An 18,972-nucleotide genomic window follows, 5' to 3' on the forward strand; every position below is an offset into this window, starting at 1 on the left:
TAAAAAATAAACGACTGAAATAACTAATTTAAGTATTCAGAGTCAGACCCTTTGTTATGATGCTTGTAATTGAGCTCTGGTGCATCCTACTTCTATCAATGGTTCTTGAGATGCTTCTACAACTTCATTGGAGTCCACTTGTGCCTAAATGAATTCATTGGACATTATTAGGAAAGGCACACATCTGTCTATATAAGGTATCACAAGGTGTATGTCAGAGTGAAAAGCAAACCACAAGGTCGACAGTATTGTCCATAGCAGGGGCTGAGCCAGAGGGGTAGCACGGTGTTGGCCACCCCAAGTGCCACCCCCAAATCCTAGTCTACGATTGGCCATTAACATGGTCTAAGGCGGCACCTTTCTTGATGCACTTGCAGCAGTTTGAAGTGTCAGACGTCAGAAATGTAAATGGCAAACACGCTTGCCTTTATAGGCCTACAGGCTACTGCTTCTGCTAACACGCAAAGATATCTATTTACCTATTGCATCTACCAGTGCCTATTTATCTAATCACACACTTAAGTCGCCGACATTTGCTAAGTCATTAAGTGTAGGCCTATACTTTTGTAAAAGCGTTTAATGACAATAATGTCCTGATGTAATGTTAAGAAAGCTTTTAATTTATGGTTCATCATGCTTACTCACTAAACACTCATCGCATCAAGGCTACTAGGCTACAGGTAGTGATATTCTGATGAAATGTATACCATTCAACCAGTCAAGCATTTGTTGTAAAATATTGAAATTGGGAAGTTTACATAGCTTAGGCTAAACTGTATTTTATTTAGTTATATCATAAAAATGGCATCATATTTTGTATCAAAATACTTTAGTTTGTAGTTTTAAAATATTGCCAAACATTTTTGGTAAAACCAATAACCTACTTTTGGTGATTTTTGTAATTATAAAAGTGCAAAACAATGAATGCAGCCCTGGTGCTGACTTGTTGAGTTGTTGTGATCAGAATATTGAGATTCAAGAAGATAAGTAACATGTAGTAACAACAGTATTTTTTGTACTTTAAAATTAGAAAAATACAGTTGATTTTGATACATGGTGTGGCTATGTATTTTATAGTTTATTTTGATACACTTAAAATTAGGGCATATTTGATATTTTATTTTAAAATACATTGATGTATTTTTGCCCATCCCTGCCAACAGCTAGAGTAGCCAGGCAGCTACAGTGCTACACTCTGTTGGCTGCAGCAACTTGAGCTAGGTAGCACAAATTATTTTCTAGGTTTTTTCTCGTACCGACAGCACTCAGTGACTTTGAGAAACAGATTTCTTTTCTCATTTTTGCATTTTATTCAAATACAAAGAAATTTTATGTGAGAGTATGGACTTTGTGTTTTGTGTTTGTCTTTCAATTTATGAGTATGGTGTCTGGTGCCTGGTTTCCTGAATGTATTTGTGCTAATTTCACATCTTGAGCCTGTTTCTGTTTATCTGGATGTTTTGCCTCATGCACCCTTGAATTAATCAGTGCCTCACTAGTGCCACCCTTGTTAAAAATGTCTAGAATCGCCACTGGTCCATAGACGTGCAAGGCAGGATTGTGTCAAGACGCAGATCTGGGGAAGGATACAAGAACATTTCTGCAGCATTGAAAGTGCCCAAGAGCAGGGTAGCCTCCATCATTCTCAAATGGAAAAGATTTGGAACAAGCAACAGTCTTCTTACATCTGGCCGCCCAGCCAAACTGAGTAATTGGGGCCTTGGTCAGACAGGTAACCCAATGGTCACTAGGAATGATATCCAGAGTTCCTTACAGAAGCTTACATAAGTGTTTCATATCATTTAGTTGATGAAAATGGTGTGCAGTACCACTTTAAATCAAAATTATACAGAATTTCGATAAAGATCTTTCAGGCTGCAGCACAACATGTGCCAAAGGTGGATTAGTGGCTCACATGGTAATGATAAATATAAACAGTGGGTGTGGCAGCTCTGCATGCAAGAAGTGTGAGCTAAGCAAACCTAAGGAGGAAATTATGCAGCAGTTCCGCTGTCCAACCGGCCAGGAGTGTGCTGAGTGCATAACCGGTTAAGTAAAGTTATAACCGTCAAGTAGTATTGTGTAAAATCTACAGGCCTTTAGACCTAACGGTGAAATGCTACACAACTAATGCAGTCCAGAGGGAGATAAGACAGAGTTTGACATAGTCTAAGGTCTAATCATAAAACGGCGCAAAAATTACCCCAACACGTTTCTTTACTAACATTATGGCAACCATATTAGTCATACAGCATTATAATCACTATTCAGGTGAAAGGTCACGCGTAGGCTACATGAACGCTCGTAATGTAACGTAATATTAGCCTATGTAATGAATAAAGGACTGTTACATGTACTTTAAGATGTTTCTGGTGGTCAGGACACTGGTTTAGAGTCTTTTCTATGTAAGAAACCCAGAAGGAAACGATCTCACTTCCTTCTTTTGTTATTCGAGCTTTTTTCTATAAGGGTTCGCCTGCGCAAACACTGGGCATGCTGAGCACTTTCGATATGGTAGCAGCAATGTCCAAGATAACGAGTGGAATTCTATTTATGGGCTGCGTCTCTTATCTGGAGAACAAGAGGTGTGATGCAAGTCTGGAAAACAACGGTGTGCTCCATTTGCACGGAAAACGGAAAATAGTGAATGTATTATAAAACATTTCAAATTGCAACATCTCTACGTCGTGGGTCAAATAGAGTAGGGGGGTGTCAGCCTTATTACCACTGTGGGCTATAGCGGTGTCTTTATGCGTCGCTTCCAATTCTTCCAAAAGTAACTGTTCTTCGCTGTGTATATGCTCACCTGTTTGTGGAATCAATGGAATTCTCAGAACATATTAAAACAGCAAACGTTGACGATGTTGTGCTGAAACAACCTTTCCACGCGCCGATGAAAGGAACACTGTGCGTGACTGGCCACCACCTACTTTTCTCTGACAGGAGTGGAGACAGCTCCTGGCAACTTCTTTTATTGCTTAGAAACATCGATGCCATCGAGAAAAGGTGAGTGAAGTATTTCTCTACGTTGTGACTTACTGAACAATGGGGGTCTAGGCTATGGAGTCAAGTTACATCTTCAATCACTGACTTTGGTAACTTTCGTCTGCTTCGCTGGAAATCATTTCAGTTAGAAGAAATAGGCTCAAGTCTATAAAACAAAACACAAGAAATTGGTTATACTGTAAAGTAATTTAACTATATATTATATTCTGTAATTCAACTTCAAACTTCTGCTGCAAAATAAAGAATGACCCTGAATGGAAGTCCGGGCAGCACAAAAAACACCTATAGGCCTATCAGTGTTTGCATGAGATAATATAGGCTACCAAGTTGAAAGATTAACAGCAACAACTTCTTAGAGCCTGGCTGAATAACTCCATTCAGCCTATGGGTGTTAAATATACAAACATACAATTATTTAGGGTGTGAGGTCTATTTCTATTCCATATTGATCCCAACACTTTCTTATCCACTGTAACGTCAACTCTCCCTCCTCCTATCAGTGTGGAGAACCTGCTGGGATACTCCAGCACAGGCTCAAATATCAGGTTTGACCAATTGGCCATGTGTTTGCAAGTCCCATGCCATGTGTATGCAGTGTGTGTGTGTGTGTGTGTGAGAGAGAGAGAGAGAGAGAGAGAGTGTGTGTGTGTGTGTGCACGCGCTTGTTTGTGTGTGTGTGTGCGCATACTTATTGTGTGCTCTGACAGCAACTGACAAGCAAAAGCACTGTTTTGAAAATATTACCTTTAAAAAATTCCCCCATCATCATTAGTTACTGTTAAAATATAAATGACTTCAATCACCATTTAGCAGTGACAGCGAGGACAACTGTAATAGGCTTAGCTTTAGTATCTTAGTGTTTGTTCCTCATAAAGGTAATATTTTCATCTCATTGTCTTGTAACGAGAGCCTGAATGTCTGCAGATCAGGTCTTATACCACTCTATTTGACCTGCACCATGCTTCCAGCTTCACAAACCAGTCTCTCTCTCTTTCTCTGTGTATCTATTTCTTTGTCGTTGTTTGGAGCGGCGATGATAAACGGTGGATTCTCTCTGGGAGAGAGCAGGCCAGGGGCTTTAGTGTCCCTGAAACCCCTCCCAATGCAGACTCTGTGTTTGGTCTGTCTGCCTCGCTTCTTTAGCTTTCCCCAGCCAGAGGGACATTCAGCTCAGGGCATGGGAGTGAGCTGAACTCTGCTGTGGTGCATGGCTTTATACGTGTTTGTATTTCACCCGTAGGCCGGTGGGATCCTCTGGCACCATCACAATTAAATGTAAGGACTTATGCATTCTTCAGCTGGACATTCCAGGCATGGAGGAATGTCTGAATGTGGCCAGATCCATTGAGGTATGCTAGATATTCATTATGTATTTTAACTTGTGGCAACATTACCATGGATAAAATTAGCACACTTTTCAATGGAATTTAACGGTCTGTACACACACACACACACACACACACACACACACATTCCACTCATTGTGTTCTTGTTGTCCTCTGTAGGCTCTTTCTTCATTGGACAATGTCACAGAAATGTACCCATACTTCTATAGACCTTCTTGGCTTAGTCTAGATGACCAATGGGGCTTATCAACTCTAGAGAAGCATTATGATCAGTTAGGGGCTCTGGTAAGTTAACACACACAAATGTGTTTATGCCCCCACACACACACACACACACACAAACACACACTCAAACTTTACTTTACTTTCATTTGTCACAGGAAGTGAAAAACGTTTGTCATCTGTTGCAACCCACAGTCAGCGTCACATCCGTTTTAGTAAAGAGACTATTGTATCGTATTTTTAGGCCAGTGGTATTCAGGAAACTGAAAATGTTTTTAATACATGTAGGTTGGCCTGAGTAAGAGTTTAACATCAACAACTATTTTTCCATTTTAGCCACCAAAAAGTTAAAAAAACAAGCTTACTGATCAGAGGCATATATCTGTTAATTTCACCTCTTAGACTGATTTGAGATTATAAAATTCCTTTTGCCTTGTCCACTGAAATTTCACTATACGTCCTCTGTCTTCTCCAATGCTGTCTTTTGCAATTGAACCCTGACAACAGCAGGTCAAGTGGAGGCTGAGTAATGCCAACTCGGACTTCTCCGTCTGTCCTTCATATCCACCCGCTGTCATCGTGCCTCAGTCTGTAGATGACCAGATGCTGGTGAAGGCTGCCCGCTTCAGACAGGGAGGACGCTTCCCAGTGCTTAGCTACTACCATCAAAAAAACGGCATGGTAAACAGCAGCGCATAATAAGAATTAAGGATGTGTGACACACAGCACAAGACACTCTGTTAGCCTCACATAGCCATAAATATTTCTGTCGAAAAATGGTAAGGTATTAAAGATGTGTTTATTTGGTGTTTTGATGTTTGGATTTCTTCTGCCTCCCAGGTGATTTTGCGCAGCAGCCAGCCGCTGACGGGAGCCAATAGGAAACGCTGCAAGGAGGACGAGCTCTTCCTACAGGCTGTGATGGACGGGTCAGAGAGAGCTTACATCATAGACACCCGTTCTGCCCAGCAAGCCCAACAGGCCAGGATGACGGGGGGCGGCTTCGAGTCCAAGTCCTGTTATAACTCATGGAAGAGACTCCATCGCCACATGGAGAGGTCTGTGTCTTTCTCCTAAATTGTCTTAATGCATTTGATGAACAATTTGATGGATCATTTTTTAATGTTTTTGATGGATGTGAAAGTTACAGTAGTTGACTCGAGTTTGTGTGTGTGTGTGTGTGTGTGTGTATACGCATATCTATGTGTTGTATGTGTATGTTTGTAAGCATGTCTGTCGGTTTATGCTTTACAACATTAGGAAGATCAGACCTTATCTGACACAAGATTCCACACAACTTCTTGTTCAGACCATAGTCATCTCTAAGCTGGACTATTGTAATTCACTATTAGCTGGCTTACCCGCTTGTGTAATAAGATCAATACAGTTGATTCAGAATGAATAAAAACTAGGTCTAATTCAAGACTCTATTCCTCAGTGGTTCCATGTTGGTGGAATGAGTTACCCAGTGCTCTCCGTTCCTGTGGTAGTTTTGGGTCGTTTAAGAGGGGTCTAAAGACATTCCTGTTCAACATGTACTTAGTTGTTTAAGCGCGTATGTGTTATGGTTTGTATAATATTGTTTTATTTTCATTAGGCTGTTGATTAATTTGACATTATTGTTTATTATTGATATTCTCCTTAATGTAGTCTTACCATGTCATTGTTTTTATATTATTGATTGAATGGACATTATTGTTTTATTATTACTTTTCCCCTAATTTTCATTACTTATTTTATTAGGCTATTGATTGAATTGATATTGTTGTTTATTATTACTATTCTCCTTATTACATTCTAATATGTTCCCTATTCAATTTTAAATATTATGTTTTTTTGTATTTGTGTGTCGCTTTGGACAAAGGCGTCTGCCAAATCCATAACCATAACCATGTGATTCCGTGTTACCACAGGGGTAAGGTCCTCCAGGAGAGCCTTATAAAGCTGGTTGAAGCGTGCGGAGACCAGTCACACAGCATGGACCGCTGGCTCAGCAAGCTGGAGAACTCCAAGTGGCTCTCCCATGTCCATAGTGCATTGTCCACAGCAGGGCTGGTGGCAGAGTGTGTGGAGAGGTGAGAGAACACTGGCTTCAAAAGATTTGTCATGTTGTTTGCACACTAAAATCCAGTTATCATTATGGGGTAGCCAGACTCGAATCCTTATTAGAATTGTCTGGTAACACGTCATTTGGATTTTAATTATGGGGCGTGTTTCAACCTTGTCTTATCTAATTCAATATCTTGTATAACAAACGTGATAGCGGAATCTAAACATTGCAGCGATTTTGTTGCATACTTTTGCTATAGCTTTTGCTAATTGTTATAGACTTCTCAATGGAGCGACTCCAGACCGAATTTTTCTGCCCTGGTAAATTCGAGCTGGCGTCCAGGCAAATTATTTGCCATTGTTTACCCAGGAATTTGAACGCATCCTGAATAGCATACACCACCATATACCACATATGCTGTTTCAGCTGTACCCTTATTGTTTACGATTCCAACATTACAGTCTCACACCCATTACAACACATTCATTTTCTCATAAGGTGTATTGTGTGTGCATTACAGGCTGCAATTCAACAGGGCTCATCTATATTACAGTTGCAAGGAAGGATATGCTGTGGTCATGCTAGTAGAGCAGTTAGTGGTCAGTGTTGTAGTCTAGTTAGATGTAGTGGGTATACTGTGATCAACCCCAAATACGTATCCTTGCCTATTTTAAGTGGGTATACTGAGATGAGGATGTTTTTTAAGTGGGTATACTGAGATGAGGATGTTTTTTAAGTGGGTACTGCGTAGAGTAGAGCAATAGTGGTAGTGTGCACATCCCCACCGGTGAGGTGCAGGGCAAAAGGGGCTGGATATAACTTAAAAGAATGAGGTTCCCACACTATGCTATTTCTACCATGTTTATTGTGCTGCAACGTTTCGACCCTGCTGGGTCTTCCTCAGGGAAATGGCATTCAACAGTGGCTCAAGCATATGCATAGAGCACAGACATGGTCAGCTGATCATGCTGAGCTCATTCAAACTAATTACCCAGGCCTTGATGGGCCTTAGTACCACCTTTACCACTACTCACTACATAAAACCATTAGTGATAAAATTACATATACACAATATACACACAGACAATGAAATAAATGGAAAAATGGCCCTTACTTATAACATAACATTGTGTGCTTCATTACACTACATTGACACTATTTGTCACATTAGACCAGTGTTTCTCAAACTTTTTCAGACCAAGGGACATAAAAAAAACCCTCACGGACCACCTAGTTAAAAAAGTTGATCAACAGTATATTACACAATAGGTGAATACTCAATGAACCACCTTGCTTATTGTCTTTGCACCTTTCTTATTGTGTCAGAGGATCATATGATTTAAACTGGCATAGCTTACATAGGCAGTGTTGCAGAACTGTTTGGATTTACATACAAGTTGGTTCAATATTGCAAACAACTCATCTATAGTATATTATATTTTACTATGTCTGCTTGCGGACCACTTGGGATAACTTGCAGACCACCAGTGGTCCCCAGACCACACTTTGAGAAACACTGCATTAGACCAATCCCACACACAATGGGCCCTATCATGACATTCTAAAGTGCATCGTCACTCGTCAAAAGTCTATTCAAATTTAGTAGGATGTCCAGTTCACATTGGGAGGGGTTTCGTTATCAAACGTGGAGCGCATGGCGCAACAAGGTGTTACTAGGTTTTTTAATCAGTCATATGGGTGTGTTTGATGCGTAACATCATTTTAAACCAATGAGAATGACATCTGTCATTCCCTATAACGGCGCAAAGCGAGATATGTCAAATAAATGCATCGGTATTTTGGCATTCAACGGCGCATTTGAAGGAGGCTGCTTGCGAGACCGTATGGAATAGTCATTATTAAACCATGCTTTAAAACCTAGCATATAGCCTTCACGCATTTGCAACCGTCTATTATTTGAACTCATTGGCAAAGTGAAACTAACTTCACTAAGGAATCAGTCAACGACAAGACAGTTATATGCAGTTACAGTTATCATCGAAAACATAGGCTGGAAAAAGCAATACTTACCCTAATATTGCTCAAATGACTGAATAAAACAACATTTATCCTGCAGAGGAGTTGCTTATATCTTGTGACAGTGCGTCTTCAGCTGTGCTCCATATGTGTCTCTCGCCTCTCCCCTAATCACTTTCAACCGTCATTACCAATTTGCAAATGATGGTGAATAACTACTCATCATGAGATGTACAGTATTTCGTAATATCTTTATTCTAAATATGTTTCCCATTGTAATCGCGGCAATTTGTAATGCTTTGCATGGACGATGCGCTTGGTGTGCGCTCATGAATGATAGAAGGATGGTGTGCGTGCACCTGCCAATATGACTGTTGACATGCGCTCTTAAAATAGCATATGAACAACTCGCCATTGACTTCTGACTAGGTTTAGGTGGTGTACGATAGCGATTTTTAGACAACGCGCCAGGCCCCTCCCTAGGTTGTTAATTGCCACGCCCCTGGGCGCAATGTTTAAAAAATAAACGTGCAAAATACCGAATTAAACTTTGCGCAGGTGGAAAACGAACTTTACGCCATGCGCTGGTGCCCAAAATACAGCCCAATATCACAAGAAAAGACATTACAGAAAAGGCTTTATATCAATTATATATTATTCAGTTAAACCGTTGGAGACATTGTGTGATACATCCAAAACGTTTCTAGTTCATGCTAGAGTAGACAACATGATGCCCACCTTGTGTGTGGTTTTTGACACAGCCTAACACTACAGCCAATTTCAAAACAGCCTACAGCTTTAACAAAAAAACTATGCATTGACATTTATTTGAAATATTTATTTTTTATGATTCAACAGTCTTGTTTGACAGGAAATTCTACATAATCTACAGTCACACTGAAAATGGAAAATATAGACAAGTGCTTCTGATGTAGCACAGTCAGAGTTGTAGTAGGTTCATACAAAATCAAGCCATGACTAATACCCATATTTATAGACTGATTTTTTCATTTTGCAAAAAATGTATATGGTAGTATGGTTTTACGATTTCTGTGTGTTATGATGCATTTTGTGGCGTATCATTTCATGATTAGAAGGCATTAATGCTACATCTGAAAATGTTTAAACACCTTATAAAGCAGTAATAATCTGTAGGAACTTGTACCCATTATATCCGTAGAAACCCTATAAATCAGAATTAGATATTTGTTTGGGAACACCTTGTACAGGTTAGAAAACTATTCCTGAAAAGGTGTGAAAAGTCTCTGAACTGTGTGGTACATTGTAGAGTTAGACCATTAAACAGAACATCATATTTTTTTAACACAAGTGGTTTCATGAATTAGCACATCTATCTGGCTGAAGAGTTCAGCTAAATAGAATCAGCTGGTTGGAACTATATGGCAGGACAGGGGCAGCACTTACATGCCTCAAATGGACGAGGCTTCAGCACACTCAGCGGACCTGCCCACAGCATTTGAGAGCAGAGTAGCCAAACTGTTCATTTGTTCATGATTTTGAAAAATAATATAATATACTCAGCAGTGTTTTCATTCAGTTAGATTTGTCTGGATGGTTACTGACAAACTCTTTAAAGTCTGCGATAATATAAGCACCTTATTGTCAAATTGTCATATACACCTTTTTGTCAAATTCATCAAATTGCTCCTTGTAGTCGTCTAATTCTGAACACAGTGGCTGAGTCATATACAATCCCAACCAGTCAACACATAATTCAGAAGCTTGGATGGGAGGGGTATAATTTGATCGGCTGTTGAGAGCAAATATCAACAGCCTTTATAGTGACAACTGATAGGACAACATTTACGTACATTAAAGCAAGCTACACATACATAAAGTTTGGACTGCTCTAACACAATTTTGAAGTGTGTTACCCTTGTCTTGTTGCATAAGCAGGGATGGCCACTCTGTCCTGGTTCACGGTTCTGAAGGCACTGATACCACCCTGTTAGTGTGTACTTTGGCTCAGCTGATACTGGACCCAGAGTCCCGCACGCTGAAAGGCTTCCTCAGTCTGCTGGAGAGGGAGTGGGTACAGGTAAGCATCCTGAACTTACACATAGAATTATGAAAATAACTAATAATAGTAATAATATTTTTTACCACTCATTTGCATGTTTGAGCTTAGAGGGGCAGGCAGTGATTCTAATCCCATACACTTTTTGCCAAATTCAGCTAATTGCTATTCATGGTCCTTTGACTGTCCATTCAGTGAGTGCGCTCAAAAAGCTATGGTGTTTGTACACAGACAGTCCTGGCTCTTTCAATATAGAGGTCCGGGCCGGCCTATAAACAATTCCACTCAATCAACACGTCGCCTCAGCAAGCATGCAAGAGAGGGGTGTCGTTTGATTGGCTGTTCAGTTCAAAAAGGTTGGCATTAAACACGACCCACTCGGTGTGTCTGTATGTGTGGCCGCTTCCCACCCCAGGCAGGTCATCCCTTCCAGCTGCGCTGTGCCCACTCGGCCTACTCCCACACCCGTCTAAGGCAGGAGGCTCCGGTCTTCCTGCTGCTGCTGGACTGCGTATGGCAGCTCGGCCGGCAGTTCCCTCTGGCGCTGGAGCTGGGCGAGCCACTGTTGCTCCGGCTAGCCCGGGAGGCCTACGCCTCCGACTTTGGGACCTTCCTCTGCAACAACGAACAAGAACGGTAAGGGAGCCTTCAGCTATGAATAACAGATTTTGGATTGCATTTCTGCATTTGCAATTGGGGTTAGCAGTTACAAACAAACTATTATTCAGAGAGACATATAGTACACTGAAAGCATAGGTCTAAATGCTTCAAGAGATCAAGAGATCTGTTCCAACAGAACTCACCATGCTTATTAAACCTCAGGAATGTTTCCTCTTTGTCTTTATCCACAGATGTGTACTTGAAGTGAAAGACAGGACACACTGTTTGTTCCAGTTCCTGTTAAGGTCCAGTGAGAGGGAGCACTACGTCAATCCGCTGTACGAACCGACAGACCTTGCTATCTGGCCCTCTGTGCAGCCCCAGTCCCTGCACCTCTGGACAGGTAAGTCAAGACTCACTCTGTCTTAGAGCACTTCAAAATGCCAGTGCACTATTTCATTCATTAACATTAATCAGGCACAGTGACTTGAATTTGATGTCCAGTGAGGTCAACTTGACATTTCTATTATTTCATTGGGTAGGTTAACCAAAGTTACAACAGTCATAGATAGTATGTTAGTATGGTACAGTACAACAGTACAGCACTGTAACAACAACAATTAAAGAATCATTATTATTTGGGTCTTTTGGATACTGGTTCAAATGTGTGGTGTTGTTATCAGTGTCCAGACAGGCAAAATCTTTTCTTCCAAGATATTATATGATAGGATCTTTCCCTGCTTTTCTCAGGGATTCTCACTAAACCTTTCACATGTGAAACTATTTTGCCATCTGAGGTACATCAATCACAAATGTGACTGTATTTGTTGGGTTTCTGCACAGGGTTGTTCCTGAGGTGGAGCGATCATACCCAGACCATGGAGGAGGTGCGGGAAGAGATCTGGAGCATTGTGACACAACACTGTGGCAGGGGCTGAGATCCACTGAACAGGCCCATGTCATCACTGCATCAAGTGTCTTACAGATGCCTATACACTCTGAAATAATCAGCCTCACAAAGGACAGTGAGGAGGAAATGCAGACTAGACATTGATCAAGCTTGGTGATCAGAAGAGCTTTGGATTAACCCACCTGTTGTTTTGACTTACAGCACTTCAAACCCTATGAATGTGAGCACATCTCCTTGTCACGGGCACATACATTATAGTCTACATTTGTCAAATTATGTATTCTATATAATCTATATTTTATTGCCATATTTTCTTTAACTGCTGTAAATATTTTTGAGTCTGGCTAGCCTATAATTAAAATATTTCATATTTGAAAAGTGCTTCCACAACAAATGTATCTCGTGTCAAACAAGATTGCTTCCTTTTTATCCCACTAGAGGTCTCAGTTATGTATTTTGCTCAACTTGGAATGGTGACAAACATAGATCAACACTGTTTTTAGTTGATGTAGGCCTACTTCTTGGCCTACAGTCATCCCTGAACAGCAACCATTTCTCTTGAGAACTACCCTAGCCTAGGCCTATTAATTACTATTGTAATGTAGTTATAGCCTAATCTAGTTTAAATATTTAGGCCTATAATAGCTGTACATAGTTGAATTTGTAATGAATTAGTTTAATTCAGTGAGACAAGAACATGAAAAGGCAAGTTAAAGGGAACTTTTCATTTAAAATTAAATTCAAACAGTAGCAAGACAACCAACAGAACTGAGATAAAACGGTTTCTTTTGATTAAAAACGTGGGAGCTAAAAGAACTGAAGAGACACAAAATTGAATGCCCTCTCTCTCTCTAACTTAGGAACACATGCCACATCAAAAGCCCAACTCAGCTAAACCACAGAATACAATACAACTCCGTTTGGCGCAGCAAGTCAGCATGTTTGCTGGACAGTGTAGTCGCGTATTATGGTGTAACAAGGGGGGGTTGAACGGTTACTAGGATGCATTAAACTACACATCCCAGCCTGACACTCTTCGGCCATTTGTTTGTCCAATGGTTGCTCGATCCGCACGATCGTTGACCAATGGGAGAGTAATCTTTTAATTCTAACGGTTAAATACCATGAAATCCTTTTTTATCGCCATTATTTATTTAAATTAGTTTAGCAGTCACCGTGCGACCTCATGAGATCTTTTAGATTTTGGACAGAACGTGGTTGACACGGAGAAGGATTTCAAGTGTTTGTCAGCCTCCAGGTGGGTTGCATTTTATTAAGTTTGCCTATATTATTAAGTTGGCTAATAAACATGTTAGTGTACACGTTTGCCTGAAAGTAGCCAAGACCAGGGCAATTACCAATGGCTGTAACAATATTCACGCTTTCTATTTAGGCTGCCGCATTTGACCATTGAGGTGTGAATGAACGAGTGAACAAAAACAATTGTAGGCTAAGCTACAACAAGTTATACAAAACCACCAGTGACAAGGCAATTACCCTTTCCTCCATCAGAGACAGCATCTCGACATGCTACCGGCTGTGCGGATCTGTTTGCCCTCCATGGCTTTTCTAGGTTCGCTGTGTCACGGATGCGGTAGCAGAGGAGGTTTGTTTTATATGCCGGTGCGTGCTATGAGTTGGTCTCCGCGGCAGATAAATCAGTGTAACAACGAGGATTCCTCCGACCCTCCTCCTCCTGAAGATTGCCCCCGGGTACTCATCACAGGTGAAATGCATCCTTTTTGTCTAAGTCTCTTTAACAGTAGCCTAAAAATAAAAAAGTCAGTGCATATCCATGTGTTGACATTGTCAATTTATTAATTTCCTTTTCTAATTTGTGAGTTTGGCTTGTTTTCATAGACTAGAGAGAGACACCGCTATTTTCTCTTCATCACAATAGGCAGGGACAAACAAAATGTGGCCATAATAGCAGCAACGAATGACCTCCGGGAGAAGAATAGCTTGCATAGTTTTTTGTCTTTGGATAAAGCTCTGTAGTGACAACAGGGTGTGGATTTAAGCCCAGTTGAGGCAGACGCCAACAAATTCTGTTTTGTTTAACCCAGATCACAGATAGCAGCCAAGCTGTTTTTCCCCAGCATGAATAAATATATCAGATAGGCTAAATGTTTAAATGTGATTTTATGCTGTTTGATCTACTTTGCAACAATTTTCTATTGACTGCAGGTGGATTAGGGCAACTTGGTGTTGGACTGGCACAACTGCTGAGGTTCGTTAAAAATGGTGAATAACTGTTGTGTGTTTTGGTTTACATGTGCCTGGTCAGGCAGCATGCATTTATCTAATTTCAGAATTATGGACAGTATAATCTGTCAGTCACTTCATATGAAGTTTTCTGTTCAAGTTCTGTTCTCATGCTATTGTCCCTGTATTTGTTTTGGTTTGTGAGATTTGCTGGTAATGTTTACATTGGATGCAATGTGGCAGTATAACTACATTGTTGGTATAGGTCGATTGAATCACTTGTGCTTGTGTCAGGGAACAGTATGGGAAGGAAAATGTGATCCTATCGGACATCAAGAAGCCCCCTGTGGAGGTGTTCAACAGTGGTAGGTGATCCTGTAATCTGCCAGTCAAATATGGCCCACTTCCATTTAACACCTGCTGGAACTTACTCTAGGTCACGACTTGTCTCTGCCACTGCATTGTATGCTGATCATCTGCTATAAATGTAGTTATTATATCCTGAGCAGCATGACGGACACGCATGCTGAAGAGTTGCCTATTCTCTAATCTGTCTCACCGCACCACTGTCTCTATCCGTTTCTCATGACACCTCAGTCTCATGACCCTTCCCTGCCCCTCCTTCCCTTCCCTGTCCCCATCCATATATCTTTCCCATTCTCTTCATCTAACCAGGGCCGTTTGTCTACGCTGATGTGTTGGATTACAAGAACTTGAGGGAGTTGGTGGTGAACAACCGGATCACATGGCTGGTGCACTACAGTGCTCTGCTCAGTGCTGTGGGGGAGGCCAACGTGGCCTTAGCGCGCACCATCAACATCACAGGTCAGAATATTGTTTGTCCAAAGACATTTTGCTCAATTAAATGCCACACAAGTTTTAAACCTAAAGTGACTCATGGTAGCCTGTATAGGAACCACACAGGTCTGAACCAGTTGCTCTGACAGATCTGTCTGGCTCCTCGTCCATTCAAACAGATTTTATCTGGGCCAATCAGAGTCACTTATCTGATGAGAGGAGGGCCTTATACCAGCTGGATTGTAGATGCTTTTTTACTACTTTTCGTGATTGAGATCAGGTCACACATGTTTTGGCTCTATACGATGGCAGAGAAACACTGTTTGCACTTTTATGAACAACTAATGGCTGCTGTTGATCGTGCTATTTTAAATGACCTGGACAGTCTATTTTCTTTAAGAGAAGACCAAAAGAACTGCTTGTATAGCTTTAATTGACGAGACATATGTGTTTATATATTTTACTTCTGACAGGATTTGGTAAAAGTTTTATGTCCCAATTTAGGATTAATTGTTGATAACACCCCATGGAAGTCAAAGCTGAATTGATAGGATCCATATCTATTGAGAATTGGTCTGGTCTTAGCAAGCTTGCGTAATGGTAAATGTACATTACGTCAATAAATGCATTACACCATTACTGTGAGTCATCGCAGAGAGTTCAGGCTAGGTATTGGCACTGTTAAGGTAGAGGAACTCTATGAATAGATTGTAGTTGATTTTTTAACTTCTCGTGATTGAGATCTGGCCACATATGTTTGGGATTGCACTCCCTAAACTACACACTTGATGAAACTTTTGTGTTTCGTTATGGAAATATACTTTGCCTGGCTTGCTATGGAGATCCAGGTAATAATCTACATAACAATTTACATGAAATTGCATATTTCTTTTCCCTTTGCTGGTAATATGCCAAAACACAACACACACAGTTTGTTACCTCAAATCTTGTATTCTGGAGGAAAGTCTTGGTGGTCTAAATGTTTGCTAATCATGTTTGCTGCAGGAAATTCAAAGATACACGTGGGGCCCTAATTTGAATGAAAGTGCAACTAAAGTGTTAAGTCCAACTAATGCTAATTTAATAACTATTGGAAATCTAATTGTAAATTTACCATGCGCAAGATCCTAGGTACAAATATCAATGAGTCAGCTCTTCCATTCATCAACATCAACAGCAACATTCACGAGAGTTTTAGTTTATGGACAAAACTCTTTGCTCATTGCCTGACTTTGCAGTTTGCCTGTCTTTTAGGGCCCACTGTCTGTGTTCCAGTTTGCCAGTTCCAAAATTTGGTAGATTCTAGAATAGAAATGGTTATTCATTTCATTTGGTTTCTTTTTCACCCTCAGGCCTTCATAATGTACTTGACCTGGCGCTAGAGAACTGCTTGCGTCTCTTTGTCCCAAGCACCATTGGAGCATTTGGACCATCGTCTCCCCGTGACCCTGCACCTGACCTGTGTGTCCAGAGGCCACGGACCATCTATGGAGTGTCCAAAGTTCATGGAGAGTTGATGGGGGAGGTGAGGGTTGTGATGACCTTCTCTTTCTCCCCCCCCCCTTTTCTGACATACACACAAACAAACAACATACATACACAGAAATACATAGATGAATGGATATACTCAAGTCTTCAGTCATTTCATAAAATGTGTGGCATGCTGATCTTGTTTCCTCAGTATACAAATCCCACAAAACTAGATTTAATGAAAATGTGAGATTAATTTTGTTAATAATATTTGCTAAGAATCATGAGGCATAAGTAGCATATTTTACTCTTGGTTGAAGATGCAATGACACAAATAAATGTACTCTCTGTACTAAGAATAACATCCTGTTTTTGTCTCATTTGATCAGTACCTCCATCACAAATATGGATTGGATTTCCGTTGCTTACGCTACCCTGGAGTCATCTCAGCTAACACCAAGCCTGGAGGAGGAACAACAGGTAACCCTATGTCCATTATGAGAAGGGCATATCCTTTGTGCTTCTTTGTACATACTTTCTGTGTTTTGCAGACTACGCTGTCCAGATTTTTCATGACGCCCTCAGCACAGGCCATTACGAGTGTTACCTGCGATCGGACACACGTCTTCCCATGATGCACATTGCTGACTGCCACCGTGCCACAGTGGAGTTTATGCAGGCCCCTGAATGTCAGCTGTCCTTGCGCACCTACAACATTGCTGCCATGAGTTTCACCCCCGAGGAAGTAGCTGAAGAAATACGCAAGCATCTACCCCACCTGAAAGTCACCTACAACCCTGACGCAGTCCGCCAGACTATTGGTATGAACAGCATCCGAGTATGTGTCAACTAGCCTCCAAATGGAGCCGTATACTGTCAATCACTGTTTTGCCAATGGCTTGTAAGATCCATATGGCAAAGGTCACTGTTAGAATAAAATACGATAGAATAGAATAGAAACCACATTATTGTTTGTTTACAAGGAAATTTCGTCTTGGATCTATAGGCTCCAACAATCACTCAGGCTTAGAGTTTCACAGTTGCTCTATTTGCTTGAAGCTATCTTTAGGAAATATGTATTCTCTGACTGTAGATTGTCAATATCAGGGTGGGCAATTCTTATGGTTTATTTGTTTAATAACTGGCCTTCCTTCTTTGTTCAATTATTAGGAATGCAATCACATTTTATATTTAATAATAAATTCATTGGAAATTAATCTGTGTTTCTGTTGTTCTGCCTTGTTTGCAGCGGACAGCTGGCCAGTGCGATTTGACGACTCCAATGCACGAAGAGACTGGGGTTGGCGGCCGTCTTATGGGCTTCCGGAACTCGTTACAGACATGATCTACTCTATCTGCGACAAGAGGGCCAATGCTGGGCTTCCAGTCAGCTAGCAGGCGCAGTCAACAGAGACTTCACTTCCCAACAACTCCCTTTAAGTCACACTTCCAGTAGAGTGCAAGGAGGGGCACACACAAACACACAAACCACTCCAAACCTCCTTTTTCCAGCCACGGGGAACCACTCATGAACACCTAACCTTCAAGCTAAACCCCCTGAAGTGACCAAACCGTAAACACACACAGACCAGAAACTCACACACAAGCTCACACATGCATGCATACACACACATACACACATTCATGCAAACACACCCACACACACTGTCACATTCACATTCACAAAGACAATGCTCATACATGTTCTAACCAGCAGCCTTAACTCTTTTTCAGGGAACTATACTGTCAACCATACTGTTGTGACTATTGCATTAATGTTGTTTTAATTGTGATAGGGAGAAGAAAAATAAAACACATCATCAGGTTTCTGCCTTAATTATCTTACACAGCATCATAGCCTTGCTCACAGCTGGCAATGAGATCCAGGAGAGAACAGCACAATGATGACATGCTGAAAAGCAACACTGCAGAATAAGACATTACGGATGGATCAATAGAGGGAAACTGAAACACTGTGCTGGTAGAGGGAATGGAGGACACCCAATGTTATATAAGGGCATGCTGTTGGAAGGATATAGCCGCATCTAAAATACTGTATCTTTATCTTTCTTTTCCAACAGGTGTGATTTTTAGCCCAGATGCGTATTGTGTTGATATAGCCTAAATGAAACAAGCCTTTCAAACCTCACTCACAGGCCAATTGACAAAATTGCAGTGTACATTATTCATGGAAAAATAAATAAATATGTTCATTTAATAAATAGCCTATTTTTGTCAAACACCCATGAATGCCTACAGGGGTAAATATTGTGTGTTGGGATTTTGTGGTATATATCTGAGGTGTAAGATTTATTTGCAGCTCCACAATTGTATTCGGTAGCAGACTATT

The 18,972-nt window shown here is 40.8% G+C and overlaps 3 protein-coding genes across 4 annotated transcripts in view; 2 read left to right on the forward strand and 1 right to left on the reverse strand.

Moving 5' to 3' along the window:
• The window catches only part of fam167b (family with sequence similarity 167 member B), a 7,445-nt gene extending 4,553 nt beyond the window's left edge, over positions 1 to 2,892 (reverse strand). The window contains exon 1 of the mRNA XM_048227763.1: positions 2,807 to 2,892. The gene's annotated coding sequence lies outside the window, so the exon portion shown is untranslated. The remainder of the gene's footprint in view (positions 1 to 2,806) is intronic.
• Positions 2,807 to 12,547, forward strand: zgc:154055 (uncharacterized protein LOC556036 homolog). 2 transcript variants are annotated; one of them, XM_048227759.1, is made up of 11 exons: positions 2,807 to 3,006; positions 3,507 to 3,551; positions 4,247 to 4,355; positions 4,512 to 4,637; positions 5,082 to 5,255; positions 5,415 to 5,632; positions 6,488 to 6,649; positions 10,519 to 10,660; positions 11,055 to 11,275; positions 11,491 to 11,642; positions 12,083 to 12,547. In XM_048227759.1, the coding sequence occupies exons 1-11, from the start codon at positions 2,822 to 2,824 to the stop codon at positions 12,175 to 12,177; spliced, it is 1,629 nt and encodes a 542-aa protein (XP_048083716.1). In that variant the 5' UTR covers positions 2,807 to 2,821; the 3' UTR covers positions 12,178 to 12,547. The 2 variants fall into 2 exon arrangements, with proteins under 2 accessions (XP_048083716.1, XP_048083717.1); XM_048227760.1 differs by lacking the exon at positions 3,507 to 3,551.
• Positions 12,548 to 12,645: 98 nt separating this feature from the next.
• Positions 12,646 to 18,864, forward strand: tdh2 (L-threonine dehydrogenase 2). The gene is made up of 9 exons (XM_048227761.1): positions 12,646 to 13,407; positions 13,662 to 13,875; positions 14,337 to 14,379; positions 14,649 to 14,719; positions 15,030 to 15,179; positions 16,505 to 16,677; positions 17,012 to 17,102; positions 17,174 to 17,443; positions 17,872 to 18,864. The coding sequence occupies exons 2-9, from the start codon at positions 13,677 to 13,679 to the stop codon at positions 18,015 to 18,017; spliced, it is 1,143 nt and encodes a 380-aa protein (XP_048083718.1). The 5' UTR covers positions 12,646 to 13,407; positions 13,662 to 13,676; the 3' UTR covers positions 18,018 to 18,864.
• The last annotated feature ends 108 nt before the right edge of the window (positions 18,865 to 18,972 follow it).

This window comes from Alosa alosa, chromosome 19 (genome assembly GCF_017589495.1).
Source record: "Alosa alosa isolate M-15738 ecotype Scorff River chromosome 19, AALO_Geno_1.1, whole genome shotgun sequence".
Lineage (NCBI taxonomy): Eukaryota > Metazoa > Chordata > Actinopteri > Clupeiformes > Clupeidae > Alosa > Alosa alosa.